This window comes from Pogoniulus pusillus, chromosome 27 (genome assembly GCF_015220805.1).
Source record: "Pogoniulus pusillus isolate bPogPus1 chromosome 27, bPogPus1.pri, whole genome shotgun sequence".
In the NCBI taxonomy this organism is placed as follows: Eukaryota; Metazoa; Chordata; class Aves; order Piciformes; family Lybiidae; genus Pogoniulus; species Pogoniulus pusillus.
This window is the reverse complement of record NC_087290.1, coordinates 10330588-10348888: the sequence shown is the minus strand read 5'-3', so window position 1 is coordinate 10348888 and position 18301 is coordinate 10330588. Positions and strand designations below refer to the sequence as shown.

Sequence of the window (18301 nt, the reverse complement as noted above, 5' to 3'; positions counted from 1 at the left end):
AACATGCATTAAATTTAATGCATGCATTAAATAATGCATAGCACATTAAATTTCAGGAAGTCAGCATTCTGCCACGTCCCTGAGCCTTCACTGTACATGCTCTACAGCCTTAGTACAGGACCTTTTCAACTCAACAAGGTTCACTGAAGGCAAGATGCAACATGAGTCAGTGGTATCATACCTCATCCTTCACAAAGATAGCAACATCAAATGTTTTTTATGAATCCCAGGCATTTCCAAAGATGAAAAAGTGTTCAATCAACAAGTGGAAGTGACAGGAAAGGCCACAGTGACATACCTAGGAATCAAATTCCTGTTCTTTTCGTAAAACATTCTCAAATCTTGAGGACTATTGGCCTGTCAAATAAAAATGTACATGAATTAAAACTCAGTTTCATGGATGAAACAGCTTTTGTATCTGTGCACACATACACGAAAAGGAGCCTTTTGCATACGGGTGTTACAGGAGAAAACCCCAAACACAGCAGTGACTTCAGCACTGAGTTTCCTTTTATATTTCCTCTGGATTGAACACACTGATCTCAGAGACAAAGCATGAACAACTTCTCCCTTGGTATCCTCACGCAATTTGGGCTTTCAACTATTAACACTCCACTCAGGCATCACTACTTCTGTTTTCATGATGGGAAGAAGAGGCCTAGGAATTTCCCTGGGACTACAAAGAGGGAAAATGAATTAAAATGTTACCTGAAAAGGTGGTTTTCCAACGAGACACTGATAAATCACAGTTCCTATGCTCCACAGGTCTGCTTTGGCATCATAGTGTTGAGACATAATCACCTCAGGGGCCTGGAAAGAACAGAAAAATCTCAAAAGAGAAAACAAACAAAGCCAAGCCACAGCAATAAGAATTCTACAGTTCTTCTGTCAGAGCAGTATTAACACAAACCACTTTACTGAAAGACAGAAGGACCATTTCAATCTGCACCAGAGGACTTGAAAGGTATCAGTTCTATCTAAAATGAAAGCTACATTTCAAACCCACAGGAAACTACAAATGTTGATGTTCCATACAAAACATCTAGAGATTGGCATGGATGGGAGTAAGAGGTCAATTTGCTTGGTTTATACAGTTCTTGTGGATACCTTTTACATACACAAAACCAAGGCAAGAGAAAGCAAAATACTCTTCCCATGATCACACAGTACAGGAGTGGTGATGCTGAAGTTAGATGGTTCAGTGCTCAATTGACTACCACACTACTTAGTAAAAAAGAATGGTAATGAACTCCACGTTGTTTTGGTAAAATCCCACTAACTCCACATGTGAGGGAAGACATTAAATAACTGGAATTAAAACAGAGGTCGTTTTTTTCAACTATTAGTGCAAAGCTTTTCTGGCTTGTATTTGATCACATTCAACTTAGAAACTGGAAAGGAGATAATGTCCTATTTCAGGGAAAAAAAAGACTATGTAAGTGGGGATGAAACTCCTTTGCCAGACAAAGTAACGCTAAGATGTATTGCCTTTTAATTCTCTAAGATTTTTTTCATTCCTGCAGTTGATTAAAATGTTCAACATCTCTCTGCTAAAATAACAGAATGGCTCAGGCTGGAAGGGACCTTAGAGATCATCTACTCCAACCTCCCCACCATGGGCAGGGACACCTCTCAACTAGATTCAGCTGCTCAACGCCTCATCCAACCCGGCCTTGAATATCCTCAGGTAGGAGGCATCCACAGCCTCCCTAGGTAGCCTGTTCCAGAGTCTCACAACCCTCATACTGAAGAACTTCTAAGACCCAGTCTAAGCCTATTCTCCTTCAGCTTCAAACCATTACCCCTTGTCCTGTCGCTAGACACCCTTATTGAAAGTCCCTCTGCAGCCTTCAGGTATTGGAAGGCAGCTATAAGGTCCCCTCTAGGCTGAAGAACCCCAGCTCCCTCAGCCTATCCTCACAGCAGAGGTGCTCCAGCTCTTCAATCATCTTTGTGGCCCTCCTCTGGACTTGCTCCAACGGCTCTGTAGCCTTATGATTGTGATTTCCAAATCACAAGAACAACAGAAGCAAGTTCACTATGACAAGGTGAACTGCATTTTGCCTCATACCTCTGCAGCAACATCAGACACTTGTCAATCTGCAAGCAGTACATGATTTTGTTCTGATAGGGAAACGTTTGAGAGAAGCACCATGATCTGACATACACTGTCACTTACCATATACATAGGGGAACCACAGAGAGTTGCAGCCATCATGTTGCTATGCAGATAACGAGCAAAACCAAAGTCAGCTATATAAAGAAACACATTTGTCAAGGCAAAGGAAGAGAATTTTTACTTTTTGAAGTCTAGAAATGAAATCTGTACAATTATCAGAGAGAAAAAGACAGGTAGCCTATACAGCCAGCCACATGAAACAGGAAAATCTATGTTTCACTGCCAGGATAATGTATTATCTTCCAGACAGCAAGCCAAGAAACAGCAGTGGCATCATTTGCACAAACTGCTGCTCAGCCACCTCCCCAGCTGCAGAGCATGCTGCCTGGCATCAGCAGGAAAGGATTAAAGTCAGTGGCTAAATATAAATGGTTCATTAAGAGTGATGAATATACAAATCTGCTTCAGAGAAATCATGTCAGGTACAAGTTTAAGAAGGCAAGTTTCAGATGCCTGAATTTTCCACGTAGGCAGAAGCATCTAAAACTATCAAGTAAGAACGGCAAGAGAGGAAGTTTTTTTCTCCTCCATACTGTTTAGAAGATGGAGTGAGTTGGAATAGTTGTCAGATTTTGGTTGAGGTAAGCATAGAAAAGAAACATGTTAAAGACAAGGTATTTTTAAATGGACACTCAACAGATAACACTGAGAGATTTAAACTTCTAAAGCATCCTCTGAAGAGGAGTTTGGTAGCATCCTGAATAGTTGACATCTCTCCCCAGTTACAATGCCAAACCTCCTTCTGCCAAATATAGGTCATAACCTACATCTCTCATCTTCCCAACTAGTAGGACAGTCTACCACAAAAAAACCAACCCAAAACACCCACACAAACCAAAATCAAGTGGAACTGCAACTGGAGTCTCACAGGCACGCAGTTTTGAAATGGGCTAGAAGCTTCTTGGAAGGTTCCAACATTACAGATTTGTCTAACTGGTTTAGTACTAGAAACATCAGCTAAAGAGGTGTCTTCTTCCTGCAGATTTAATCAAACAGGCCTCAGTGACTCAATCTTTTTCATACTGAGAATCTGCACTCCAGCATAAAGCTCAGCATTCCAGACTTACTGTCTGATTTGCGTCAGTTTAATCCCCACCATACCCAGACAACCCTCCGTGCTTTAACTACAAAGACACTTGTGGGGAGGGAAACAATCCAGCAGTGAGGATTCAGCTTTGTACCAGCAGAAAGCAGAGTTACCTATTTTGATGCGGATGCCGCTGACACTCGACTTCCGCCGGCTGGCGTAAGACAACAAAATATTCTGTGGCTTAAGGTCTCGATGAATGATTCCTTTGCTGTGCAGAATACGCATGGCTGCTGCAATCTGCTGCAGGAACACTCTGATGGTGTCTTCACTCAGAGTTCCTTTAGCTGGAAATAACACGTTAGCAGATGAGACAATGAGTATCACCTTACTGGGGCAAAAAAAGGGGCTGGAGCACCTCTCCTATGAGGAGAGACTGAGGGACTTTGGCTGTTCAGTTTGGAGAGAAGTCTCCAAGATGACCTTATTGTGGTTTTCTAGTACCTGAAGGGGTCCCTGCAAAGGGACCTTCTAGGATGTCAGGTAGTGATAGGACTAGGGGGAATGGAACAAAGATAGAAATGGGTAGATTCAGACTGGATGTTAGGAAGAAGTTCTTCACCATGTGGGTGGTGAGACACTGGAATGGGTTGCCCAGAGAGGTGGTGAAGCCCCATCCCTGGAGGTGTTTAAGGCCAGGCTGGATGAGGCTCTAGACGGCCTGATCTAGTGTGAGGTGTCCCTGCCCATGCAGGGGGGTTGGAACTAGATGATCCTAGTGGTCTCATCCAACCCTGACTGATTCTATGGTTCTATGATTAAAAAACAATGAATTTCATTGTCAGCAGCTTTGGAAACAATGAAATCAGAGTGAATTACATCTGGAACAATCCAATCTCCACTATTTTCCTACTCAAAAACATAGACAATCTCCATAGTTCTACACTACCTGCAGCACTCCAAATTCTCTGTTTATACAGTGGTTTGGTTCAGCTTGGTAGCATAGGAACTGTAAAACTTCTCCATAAAATAATTTGGGTTGGAAAGGACCTCCAAAGGTCCAATCCTCCTGCTGTCATCAGGGACATCCTCCACTAGATCAGGTTGCTCAGAGCCTTACCAAACCTGACCTTGAGTATCTCCAAGGATGAGGCTTCAACTACCAATTTGGGCAATCTGTTGCAGTGTTCCACCTCTCTCATGATGAAAAACTTGTTTCTAACACCCAACTTAAATCTGCTGTTCTCTAATTTCAAACCTTTACCCCTCATCCCACCACTACAGGCCTTTGCAAACAGTCCCTCTGTAGCCTTCTTGTGGGTCTCCTTCACTATTAAATCTTAAGCTCACTAAAAAGGCAAAGGAGTCAAGAAAATGAAAGAACTTTGCAGTCTGGAACATTAAATACCTCTACAATCATGTTACAACTTGAGGCCATAAAACATGTTGTTTGAACAAATTATTATGGGGACACAGATAACCACTCTGCTCATATTTTGGAAGTGAAAAGATGTACTATTGAAAGTCTCTTCAGAAGGCATTATCCTATTCTGCAGTCTGAAGAAGTACAGACTGTAGGAGCTGGATGATACTGTGTGAGTCTTCCCAAGGATTTTAATGGGAAGTGAATTAGGCTTTTAATATACACAGTTACCATAACAATAGCTGCTCAGCAAAAGATTCCTTCAACATACTGAGATAAAGAGGCAGGTAGAATATTTTCATCAAGAAAAAAAAAAAAAAGAAGATTAACATCTCAACTCCAAATTTTGTTTGTAACAAGAATCCATTCGTCATGATTCTGTATACTTCTGTTTGCACCTTCTGTAAAATCTCCCCTTAGCCAGAAATGCCTCTTGGCAGGAAGCATTATTATTTAAGTATTTTTAAGCTCACATCTTGGAAAAGGAAGCAGGTGAAATCAAAACACTGGGATCACCCCCCAAAATGTGACTTTAGAAAAACACACATTTCTCAGCATGCCCTTTATGGTTAGCTGCATCTTCTACCTCACGTGTAAATCTGGGAATGTTACATTCAACTGTTTTGAAAGCAGTGGTAAAAAAGCATTTACTGTCTGTGCATTATATTGTTCACTTCATTGTGAGATTTATTTTCAGTGATGAGGGGCATTTTAAATACTGGGAAGTATTTGTAGTCAAATGCAAAACCTGATGTCCTCCTGCAGCTTCAAAACTTAGTTTTCAGTTTCCTGAGGTGGCACACAAATACACAAACAGCATTCCATTGCTGACATAACTGGAGCCAGAATATGTACCACATGGACTCTTGGTGAATTCAGTTACTCTGATAAGAGGGCACTCTAAAAATCACACCAGTGTAAAAGTGCATTGTGGAATTAGATTCCCTGAACAGAGTTACAGAATCATAGAAATGTCAGGGCTGGAAGAGACCTCAAGGATCATCTAGCTCCAATCCCTCTGCCATGAGCAGGGACACCTCACACTAGATTAAGTTGATCAAAGCCTCATTCAGCCTGGCCTTAAACTTTCACGGGTGTGGCTTCCACCACCTCCCTGGGCAATCTGTTCCAGTGTCTCACCATCCTCATGGTGAAGAACTTCTTCCTAACATCCAATCTGAGTCTACCTACTTCTAGTTTTGCTCCATTCCCCTCTATCTTATCACTACCTGGCATCCTAAAAAGTCCCTCAGCTTTCCTGTAGGTGCCCTTCAGATACTGGAAGACCACAATAAGGTCCCCTCGGAGCCTTCTCTTCTCCAGACTGAACAGCTCCAACTCTCTCAGTCTGTCTCCATAGGAGAGGAGCTCCATCCCTCTGATCATCCTTGTGGCCCTTCTCTGGACACACTCTAGAACATCCATATCCTTCTTGTAATAGGGGCCCTAGAACCAGATGCAGTATTCCAGGTGGGGTCTCAACTGAGTGGAGGGGGAGAATCACCTCCCTCGACCTGCTGGCTATGCCTCTCTTGATGCAGCCCAGGATCTGGTTGGCTCTCTGGGCTGCAAGAGCACACTGATGGCTCATGTTGAGCTTCTCATCCACCAGGATATATTTAAATCACAAGGAAAAAAATCACAGAGGGACAGCAATGGATAACAGGCATAGAGAATATCAACATGTAATGCAGGACCTTCTTAACAGGGCCATAGAGCAATCAATTACCTTGTAAGTAATCTGCCAAGTCCCCACCATTGCAGTACTGTTAAAAAAAACAGAGTTGTTATTCAAAACACAGGCACTGAAATGCTGGCTGAAGAACTTTAACTTTACAATCTCTTCACAAAAAATGAGAAGATCTTTTCCATCTGTTTGCCTTAAAAATGTGTCAATTATTGGTAATTAAGATTTTGAGGTGTCACACTTCATTGATATTTACAGTGTCATAAAATGGAACAATCTACAGACCAAGCACTGCTGGCAAGTTTACTAGTGCCTAGGAAATTAATAATGGGCTTTTCAGAACTGCTTTAACAAGCCAGGGTTATTTTGCATTTGTGCAAAAAGCTTTTGTCCAAAAGAGCATCTTTGAAACCAGCCAGAAAGAGTCATGTTAATACATACCTCCATTACCAAAAAGACAGAATTGGGCATTTCCTGAAAGAGGAGAACAAATCCCACTTAAGAATGTGACAAGACAAAGCCTTCAGTACCCGAATTAACCAAGTATAGCATGGGAATTTTCCATCACCTTAAAGTCACTGTTTTAGAGGGTAGCAAATATGTACATTCCCCACCATTTAACACTTCACAAACTAAAGAGTCTTCACATAGGTAAAAAAACCCACCAGGCAACATGCTGAAGAATAAAGCTATAATATGAAAGAGCATCATATAGTAAGTGACATCAATATCCACTCTGTGTCACCCCCACAGCCTTCAACTGCCTTGGACTGCTCTGTCAACACAACCTCCAAATAAACTTTTCCTATTAGGTATCACTGAACTCAGTTACTAACAGCACAGTAATACTTAAACACAAATATGCTAGACAGAATTACAAACTGTAAGGAAGACAATTTGGCTACGCCAAACACTTTTTTAAGGAAGAATTCCAAAGGTCAGTCAGAAATCACTGTCTGGAATAAACAGATCCCCAAGTGCTGCTGTGGAGGGTCAGTAATTCAGGAATCCTTCTGCAGACTATCTCCCTGGGTGAGTGAGTCACTGGCAGAAGCATGTCCTTGCTGTGGCACTAAATGCCTCATGGCAAAGGTGTGATATTTTATGGCAGCCCTACTGACATTTTCCAAAGCACTGACCTCCTCTGACCTGTATGTAACCTGAATTCCCTCTCTTGTCACTGGGTAAAAGTTACTGAAAGACAGATTAGCTAACTTCTACTGTAAATTATCCACACATGCTGCAAAAACACAGTCAAAATGTCTGTGTTTAAACCCCACTGTAACAAGAACATTCTTCTGCTTCACAAATATTTACTTTGTGAGAGGGAAGAGAGAGCCTACCTGTCTATGCCAATAATCAACATTGTTTTCCACTGTCTCCTGGATAATAGTTTAGTTGAAGACACTCAGAGACCTTTTACAAAGCAAAAGCATTTTTTCCCTCTGAGCTAAGACTGAAAGGAACATAAGGCAGATATAAACCAAACAAGATTATGCTCTTAGTTACATAGAATGTTGCCTCCTTTTCACTTCACCTCACAAACAAAGGTTGACAATTTATGTGAAAACATGGGGCTTAAGACAATTGTCAGAAAAGAGTGGGATACCAGAGCAGATAGGGCCAGGCATAAGGTCCAGTGGGAAGTGGAACTGTCTGTGTTCTGATAACTCATGTCAAAAAAAAGTCAAAAGGAACATTGTATGGCAAAAAAAAAACACCAAACCACAAACTGGGACACTTCTCTCAGTGCTGAGAATACCACTTCAGCACAGGCTCAGCTTGACTATACTGACAAGAACCACCATGAGGGCCATTTTCAAGGGCTCACTAACAAGGCAGGCTAGGAACCTTTAGAAAGAAAAGTTAAAGTGGGCCCATGGATTCAAATACTGCATCCAGTTCTGGTGTCCCCACCGTAAGAAGGACACAGAGCTCTCAGAGCAAGTCCAGAGGAGGCCACAAAGATGATCCAAGGGCTGGAACACCTTTGCTATGAGGACAGGCTGAGGAAGTTAAGGTTGTTCAGTCTGGAGAAGACTCTGGGGTGACCTCAGAGCTACCTTCGATACCTGAAGGGAACCAGCAGGAAGGCTGGAGAGGGATCTTTCAGAAGGGGGTCTAGCAACAGGACAAGGGGGAAAGTTTAAAGCTGAGGGAGAGTCAGTTTACACTAGAAGTTAGGAAGAAGCTCTTCAGTACAAGGATGGTTAGACTGTGGAATAGGTTGCCCAGGAAGGTTGTGGATACCTCCTCCTTGGGCGTGTTTAAGGCCAGGTTGGATGAGTAAGCAGGGAGGTGTCCCTGCCCATGGCAGGCAGGTTGGAGTTGATGATCTCTAATGTTCCTTCCAACCTACACCATTCTATCATTCTATGACCCAGACCAGGGAAACTAACAACCATAAATGTCACACACAACACACAGCACATGGGTGGCACAAAGCCATCAAAGCCAGGTTCTACCAATCCATCACAGGTACAGGTATCTGCTAAAGTTAACTGCAGTAAGCACAGTTCAAGAAGAACCAGATCTTTTAAGGTTAATTCAAAACTGTATCAGGCTGCTTCACTTTCTGGAAGCTTTCAGTTTAGCTGTTCTCATTTATGTTACAGAAATGCAATTTGAGGTTCTTTCCAGCTCAGAACACCAAGGACATTACAGATTTGTTTATATTTGGAAATCAGCTTCAAAGAAAGCACATTTCTAGGAACATTAGTCAAATCTGTTGTGAATGAAAGGCAAACTCCAACCAATATAGAATATTAAAGCAGCAGCAGTTTGCATTTCAGGAAGTCCCAATCGTTCGGTGTTTCTGTAATAGCTGTGGCCAACATGAATGAGAATCTGCAATCCTATAAATCTAAAATCCATACATTAAAGGGAAAAAAAGGTAATTATTTGCTTTGTAAACTACTAAAAACACATAAATGGTGTTTCTTTCTACACTATTCCTTTACAATAACATCTTCCAAGACACAATCTCCCTGTCTTTCAGGAACCCCAAGGATGCCAATCAGCAACTCTGAAATCCCAATGTATCAAACTGAAGTTTCTGCTACCTGAGGCTCGCTTCACTTCAAGGACAACTGTGATGTGTGCTAAGAAACATGGAAGCTGTCAACTCTCCAGCAACAAGAAAGAAGCTCAGCTAGTGGATTTCCACCCCAACATAGCAATCCCATGAATCAGAAATAGATGTTCCACAGCGTCATTGCCTCCACTACACAACACACTCTGTACAAAACCAGCAGCTTATGGCAGTATGTAATGCTCAGCTCATGACAGACTTTTATTCATCACAGAACTAAGAGAATGTGTTTTCTGGATTCCCTTGGAAACAAAGTCCTTTCAAATGAAACTGCTCTCTTCAGAAACACAGAGCTGATGATTTGTCCTGTTGTATTAGCCCTCACCTGTTTAAATTCATTTGTTCTTACAGACCATACTAGATTTCCCTCAAATAGCATTGCTCATCTCTTTTTTTCCCCCTTTCTTTCTTTTTGACTGATATTCTGGATTAAAAAAAATCAAACAAGTCACTGGGTTAAAGTCCCAGTAAAAAGTAGAATGTCTTTCCTTACTTTAGCTTGGATAATCCTTTTCTATTAAACCAGCAGAGCAGATTAGAAGTGTCACAAAGAGAATTTCCCGGACTGGTCAAATTTTCTGTCTAATTCATATTGCAGAAGTAATTATTTTGCACAGTTCTGGTACCAAGTTCCCCAGTTGCATCCCATCTCAACTTGAACTTGTAACAGAACATGTTTCAATACCCTACCAACACAAGCTTTAGCTCGAAACTGCTGAACTTGTTCATCCCCTCACAGCTGCTCAAATTTTGTGTAAGCATTCCTGGCCAGCTTAGCTGGGAAGGTGATCTCCATTTGGGGAGAAAACACAAGTCAATTCTGCAGACACATTATGCCCTTCTAAACCATTTTGCTGAAAACCAAAGCTATCCCTAGCATCATCCCTAGAGCTGTGGTTTCTGCTCACTTGCTAAGCAGACCAAAGTGCTCAAAGATGAAAAAAAAATTGGCAAACCTGTAGGTTTCAGATCTAACATTCAGGATTAAAGCTGACCTAGCAAGCTATTTGAAACTGCTTCTTGAAATGGGTAACAAAGCTTCCAAAAACTTACATTCATTTACAGATCATTAAATTATTGCAGCTGGAGTTGTTCTGACTTACTCTTCTACCTGGTAAAACAATCATGCAAAACTAAGTGTATGTTGTGCTGCAACTATTACAGGACAGTTTTGCCCAGCATGTCTTGTTCTGTTGCTTTTAAGTTTTCCTGACAAAAACCTGCTTTTATTCTGGATTTAGGTTTCATTTGTGAGTTGGGAGTAAAAGATAGAAAAAGTTAACAGGACACAATTTTATACTTCTAAGAGCTAATGGATAAACTTAATTGAAAGGGATTGGAAGGCAACATAATTTGCCCAAACTTTTTGTGTTTTAATTCCAGATTTCCAACAGTTGTCTCAGGGGGTGTGAAGTTGCAGCCCAAATCACTAGCGCAGTGTAGCAGTTCTATTGAAAAGACTTTAATTGAAAAAGAAGTCAAAACATCCATGGTTACTCCTGACAGCTGTTGCTAGAACTCAAGCCTACCGGCAGAAACACTCCCTGCATTGCTTTTCAGTTAGGAAGCCCTCCTGTAGAATAAGCTGAAAGTCTGCCAGGGGCCCTTAGTGAGCTGCCAAAGTAGAAACTGTGGCAAATAAAGAGTTACTGTGGTTTTGCTCCAAGTCTGCAGATTCTGTTTAGCTTCAGTTTGTGATTGGAGTCCCAAGAGCAGGAAAGTTAACCTGACAGCTTCTGAACTGCTGTAATGTGATTATTTCTGAGACATTAATTTGTGCTATGTATTTTTTTTTGCCAGGAGTACACTCTTTTTCTTTTTTTGAAATATTATTCTAATGATTTAGTGCAATAGGAGTGGTCCAGATCTTTTTAAGGCTGTTTTGCATAGTGTTGCAGATGCTTTTGTTTTGCTTTGCAAGTGTACCACAGCAGCAGCTTTTAACAATTTCAGCTCCCCTCACCTAAAGGACTGAACATTTTATAACTTCTGCATAAACATTAAGTCCCAGAGTAAATGTCACTTGACATGTGCCTGTAGGATTCAAAGAGCATGCATGCTGCCAATTAGTCACATAAAAGAGCAATCAGCCATGGAGAAATGTCCCACAATAGCTGTATCACTCATTTTGTGTTATGTGAAATGCTGTACTTAGCTAATATATATAGGAGGTGTTAAAGGAGCCTGGCCTGTTGCACAGCACAAAGCAGAGGCAGAACTGTTTACAGCACACCCAAAATTTAACCTGCTCACATGCTACAAAATTTATGAACCAGTTCTAAGTAGAAATTATTGCATCTGGGCATGGCAGGTAAGCAAAGGGCTGTGTAGTAACTCCAGCTCTTTGGTTCTGTGGGCCAAAACGAATTCTAACTGCTTGTCCCTAACCTTCAATACCTACACTGGCATTATTCCTTGCAGCCCAGTATTGTCCTACCCAGCCTTCCAGTTAGCATTAGCTGCCAGGGAGTGTTTCCAAACCTCTATTAGTTCTGCAGGGCAAGCATTTTCTTTTTGTGTGAAAACTTGTCTGAACAGCATTTTTTCTTATGACTATTTCCACACACAGTGAGGATAGATACTGACAAACACAAAAGTCTTAATCAAGGAGTTAAAAAAAAAACACAACACAGATATTGAGACATCCTCATTCAAAAGACAACAGTTCAGGAACAGCCATGATGGGGCTGTGCAGGCAATCAAAGCTGTGAAACAAACACCAAGGTCAAGGGCTGACACACCAAAATGCTTGAAGCAAATGCCTCAAGAAGCATATGCAGTAAGAGCAGACCAACTGGAGTCCTTGGATAAACCAAACAGCAATACTTAATTCCCACTGGTAAAACAGCAGCTATGCATAAACATGGTTCCTTCCTCAAGCATCCCTGGTAAGATCTCAGGGGCACTTGTCTATTAGTGAAGGCTGAGGTAGGTACCAGGACACGCTGGCTTTGCTCCGGTTGGCTCTCACTGCTTTGAAGGACAGCAAAAGCAGCTGCAGTTACTTTGCTTGCTGTACCAACAAGCTAAGACAAGAAACAATTTATGTTCAGATACTGTTTCTCCAGTAACACACTAGAAATTAGTTCTCCCTAAACTACTGTTCAAACAGCCAACTCCAGACTCCATCCAGTGAAGACATTAATTCATTCTTCTCCAGCACTATCTCCAAGATACATTACAGAGGCTTTCACTCCGGCTGCTGACATTCTAAAGAGGTTTTGAATTAAATTATTTGCTAAAACAGGCACTGTCTGGCACTGTGCAAGAGATTAGCTCTACTCAGCACACACACTTGGGATCATGAACTGCACAAAACTGTAAATTCATGTCCTAAATATAGTACATTCCAAATAACTTGCTGGTACCTTCATGCTTCAGTATAATACCTTACCCACGGACCTCAATGTACTTTGTGCTGGTGAGTTAGAGGTTATTTTAGACTTCTTTTGCTTTTCATAGAATCATAGAATCAACCAGGTTGGAAGAGACAACTTTTTGAGAAAGAGTGGCTCCATTTCCCCAATTAACAGCACCCAAGACTGATCTTCTGCAGATGACTGACACCCCACAACACCATCATGGGAAAAGGGCTGTGTTCTTAAACTGCTTTAGAGATGATGAGTTTTGTGGGTTTTGGTTTTTGTGTATTTTTAATTTGTGAAGGAAAGAATACCAAGACAAAGAATTTCTAAATAGGCTGCATCTTGCTACCCCATCTACTATATTCCTGGGCTTTTAAAGTATTGTGCTCATTAAAAACTTAATTCCACATTCAGAAATGAGCTGCACATTTATTTTTCAGAGCCCTACTACTGCAGAACATTTGCCTCTCAGATGGAGGGCTCATATTTAAATATCTCCACAAATGCACTCACTCTCAGAACCTCTGATCTCCACATCCAGGAGCATGCAGATCCCCAGTCTTCAGAGATGGCACAAACGCCACGGGTATACTCTGCTTACATAAAATGCTTAACTGCAGATCAAACCTGCGTGTAACCACCTTACAGAAATCGAGGGCAATTATCGTGCTGGCACCAGAACAAAAGATTTTGCTGCCGACCAGGCACACAGAACATTAACGGCACAATTCTTTTGGGTGTGTCTCCAGATGAATGGGCATTTCTAGCAACTGAAGCCAGCGGACCCTACACATAATCGAGTAACAGATCAAAATGGTGCTCACAGGAGCTGAAGAAACAGCCACGGAGAAGGTTTTCAGTTGTTTAGACACTACGGGCAGAACTACTCAGGAGTTCTCCTTGGATCTCATTAAAATCTTAATGGTGCATCTACTGACTTGTGCCACTGGTCACAGACTATGCAACAGCAACACAAACACAATCAAACAGATACGAAAGAGAAGGGATCTAACTGTCTCCTGTGAGAACAATTCCAAACGAAGCCTTTTGCAGTATGGAAAATAACAATTGCCCTTCATTCTCAGGCTTAAAACATATATATGCTAAGTCACTGTGCTTAAAAGTGCTGCCATTAAGTGCAAATAATTTCATGTAATATTATGAGATGTAAAAATATTTATTCTTCATTTCAGTTAACTTCTACTTTTTCCACTTAGTTTTGCCATTACATTGCACACCACCCTTTCCATCTGAAACCTCTGTGCAGCAATCAGTTCTTGGATTATTCAGCTAAACTGTCTGCCAAATGGTGCATCTGAAACATGAGCATTTTCTTATTTCACACTGACTAAGGTTAAGAAAAACTTCAGACTGGCAGAACTACACAACAAAAGAGACTCCCAGTCACACTGAGAACTTCCTACTGTGACACAGACTCCACTGGCTCCAGCACTGAGGGGAAAAAAACAGCTTCTGTGATGTAAAAATTGCTTGAAATCCTGAAGTCTTATCTGCTTTACCATATCACTATGCTCATAACACTACAGCAAAAGAAAAGGGTAGTACATGCTAGAACATGAAACACTCAAGAGAATTAGTAGGTGGAACAGCCTAGACATGTGAATGCCTTGCATAGTGTTCATTCTTGCTGGCTTATAAATTAATGCAATCATACAAGTTAATGATGTATAATATTTCACAAACATAGCCCTGTGCACAAATGGAAGAGCTTATTTGTGCAAGTGTCACATTCTTTAGACTGTATTTTGCAAAGCAGCTTCTTCTATGGAAGAAGTATCAATCTGTCAAGCTTGGTTTGCCATGAATGTGTATGAAATACATCCAAGGTACAAGGCCCAGGTTTTCCCATCTCTTTGCTTTAACTGTTAATTTAAATGCAATATCCAGTGACAAGCAGCAATATCCCCTCCTCAAATGGAGAGCACAGAAGTGATTACTCAAGAAGTCTTGTCTCTCTAAGGGCACTCCTATGGCACAACAGAAAAACAACCTTATGGGAAAGAAATCACAGGCCAAGCATAGAGCTCTGTCCTCTACCCTTGTGGATGTCCTGTACATAAATCGAAAGCAGCAAGAGCCTCTCTGAGGCTTAGAAGACACACAAAGTTAAATCATCAAAATACAAATCTAGAACTACCCCCAAGTTGAGCTGCAAAGCTTAGTGAGTGATCTTCACATATGAACAACTGTAAATGATACATCTGAAATTCAGCTGCTTACTCACATGCCAACACCCGCAGCCAACAATTCCAGTTTCTTTTAAGATGTCTGGATATGCTAAATTTAGGATGCTGAGAGATTATTTCCACTTAGCAATACACAAGAAAACTCGGGGCTCTTCAAAAAGCACAAGAGACTACACTTTGCCTCTCAGTGCGCTAAGTATCATTCAAAATGCACAGTTCTTCAGTCGAGACCTAGCAGGGAAAAGAGCTGACACATCCAAACAGGAAGTTTTGATGTGCAGTCCGTCACTACCTGAACGTCATCACTTTGTACCAACAGGCAACAGAAGCTAGTCCATGTCCTGTGGCACTACAATAAAACCTGAGCCTGCCTAGTGTGTATCTTTGTGAACACAGATTTCTATAGCTACAGAGATACACATCTACAGCTCAGCTGAAAACCTTTTAGGATGCAAATGTGTAAAGACAGAAAACATTGGAGAATGTCAAAATGTCTGTTTTGTGTTGCCTTAATGAGGCAATGCCCCAAGGGTGGTTCTGGATAATTTTTTCATAACTGTAACTCTGTATTTAAGATAAGAATCGAGCCCAGCAGATAAATGTATAGCTCTTACCCAGGCAGAACAAATGGCTATGTAACCTACATCATGTCATATTTAGCTTTACTCAACACTTAAGAGGCCTTGGGATATAAAAAAGGTGCTGCCTACTGAAGCAGAACACAGTACCTCAGACAGTAGAAAACTAATTCCTTCACCTTATCAGGCAGAATCTTGGGAATAGAAAGAAGAAGACAGCTTGAAGCAATGTAATGCTTATTTCTCCTACTTGAAAAGATCCAAATGTCTGCTTAGCTGTTATACTTTCTGCTATCCCTTTGAGGGCAGACAGTGTGTGATCATGCTCTTCTGCTTCCTTCAGTTCTCCCTCACCGTGACAAAGGGCTATACAATGCATCTCTTTGCTACAGAGATCTCAAAGATGCTGCTCATTTCAAGTTATGCTTACTTCTTAATGTCACTTGCTTCATCCATTCAGCTCAACTCCCACTCATAGATTTTTCCTTCAGGTGTATTCAGTTGTTCTCCAGGAACACCCACCACTTCCCAATTAAATTATAGGGGCAAGGAAGCAAGGAGAATTCAGGAGAATAGTTCCTGTCACTAACAGAGCTCTGAGCCCAGCCAGTTGATGTTTTTTCTCTGGAGACAGGATCAAACAACACAAACAGCCTCTGCAGAGGTTCTCAGGCTGCCACTTGCCTCTGCTGCCTGGAAGTAAACCATATTCCTCAGGGCTTTCTATCACAATCGTGCATTCTAATTACTATCTTAGAATCATTAAGGTTGGAGAAGACCTCTAAGATCACCAAGTCCAAGTCTTAGAAAGAGCCAACAAAAAATCAGTACAGAGTGTGCTGAAAAGAACTCCCCTGCCACTAGATTTCTTTTACTTATTACAGTAAGTGGCCATTCAAAGTTTCCTACTCAGGATACGTGTGTATGCATGCATATTGCATTTTAGAGAAGGAAAAAAAAGGCATCAAAATGTATTTTACCTGGACATCATAGAGAGCTACGATATTCTCATGCTGAAGCTCCTGTAAAACAAAATATTTGCATTATGGAAACAGCCTGTTGCTACTATGTTAATATGCTGAGTGATAATCAAAGAGAGTCACATCTCAGAGGAAGGTAGTATCCATATTTTTTGGACTGGCTGATGGAATTTGGAACTATCTAGACAATATTTATAGGAATAAGAAAATAGGCAGTATCTTCAGAGGTCATTTGATTTCAGAACTTTTATGTCCTGTTACAGAAAGTACCATAGCACAAGATTCTTAATGACTACTAGAAACTGGCTCCATTTAATTTTGTAGTCTCACATTATTTATTGCTTAGCAGAGCAACGAACTACACTAGAGAAGAAAATACCTGTTTTGGCTAGAAGAGATCTTTCAGATCATCAAGTCCAACAAGTTCAAGTTTCACAATAAAAAGAAAATCCAATCAAATAGCAAAGCAAACAGCAAGTAAAACTCATAGAACAGCTCCAATAAACCATCTGTGTTTGCTAAGTACTTGCAAAAAACTAATGTAACCAACATCACAAGTTCTAGTATATAATAAATATACCAGAATCTAATATGTATCTATCTCAAGAAGGTTGGCAACACGGAAAGAATGCAGCACTGATTACTACAGCAAAGCTATGTAAAATGAGATGTGTTGAAGTTCAGAGAGCAAAGAACACTATGAGATCATCCAGGGAGATGTGTCCATAAAATGGCATTGAAAAATCTAAGTGATGCTCTGTTTTATTTCCTTCATTAGAGACACACTAGACATTTTAAGTCAATTAACACAACTCAGAAGTTGGAAGACTGCTGCAGGAATCAAATTTAGCATGCTGATTTCAGCTTTCAAAGCATCTTTGAGCAAAGAAGATGAAGGAAGATCAAAGGCTGATGTTTTACCCTGAGCTACGACTTTCCTTGTATGCACTGCTCGGGAGAGGTGCCACATCCTGAAGGACAAAGTTTTCTCTGTGTGCAATAAGCGAAGCTTGGAGACTGGTTCTACAATAATTTTCCACTTCTAACTACAAAAGCATGCCCATCACTTGCTTTCAGGCCATTTCCAGAACTAAAAATAAAGTATAATTTCGTTTTTCCCCCCTTGATCTTTTTAGTTCTGGATTTCTCCTGCAGCTAACAACAAAACAAAAGACAGAACAGCTATTACTGTGATACCACCCATGACCTGGAGTGAACTGGGTCAAAAGTCTCTTTTCCTTTCCAAGTAAAGCAGCTTTAAAAATCACTGCAAATTCACATACCTTTAAGATTTTTATTTCTTTTCCAAGCAGGATTTGTGACTTTGACAAGTTCTTTTTGTTAATACTCTTTATGGCTACTTCCCAATCAGTTTTCTGGAAACAAACAAACAAAACAGTATTGTCAGCTTTAGATTTGGGCTTTTTTTAATCCACTAACCACCAGCTAGTAAAGCACTGGAGAAAAAGTTGCGAGATCATCCTTACTCTACCCACCAGATTGCTACATCACATGACACCATCAAGAACTATTTCATTCCACAATAGCTCAGGCAGCTATTAAAATCCAGCTGCAGCTACACTGCATTTTCATGGATTCCAAAGCATTTAAAAAAACAAAAGCAGTAATCATATCCCATTCGGGTTTTGGTAGCGGTGCTACATAGCTGCTTTTTAGTCCTCTTGAAAGAGTGAAGTTACTTTTACCCTCCTATAAACACTTCCCATTTTCAGCTTTCTTACGATTTCCATCTAAAAACTGCAC

At 40.8% G+C, this 18301-nt stretch overlaps 1 protein-coding gene across 1 annotated transcript in view; it reads right to left on the bottom strand.

The window, feature by feature from the left end:
* Nucleotides 1-18301, bottom strand: part of ULK2 (unc-51 like autophagy activating kinase 2) — a 45869-nt gene that overhangs the window by 26023 nt on the left and 1545 nt on the right. Inside the window, exons 2-9 of the mRNA XM_064166574.1 lie at nt 17821-17913; nt 16538-16579; nt 6758-6790; nt 6359-6395; nt 3380-3553; nt 2180-2253; nt 709-810; nt 299-357 (exon numbers count right to left, since the gene is read on the bottom strand). Coding sequence (XP_064022644.1) covers nt 299-357; nt 709-810; nt 2180-2253; nt 3380-3553; nt 6359-6395; nt 6758-6790; nt 16538-16579; nt 17821-17913 — 614 coding nt within the window. The remainder of the gene's footprint in view (nt 1-298; nt 358-708; nt 811-2179; nt 2254-3379; nt 3554-6358; nt 6396-6757; nt 6791-16537; nt 16580-17820; nt 17914-18301) is intronic.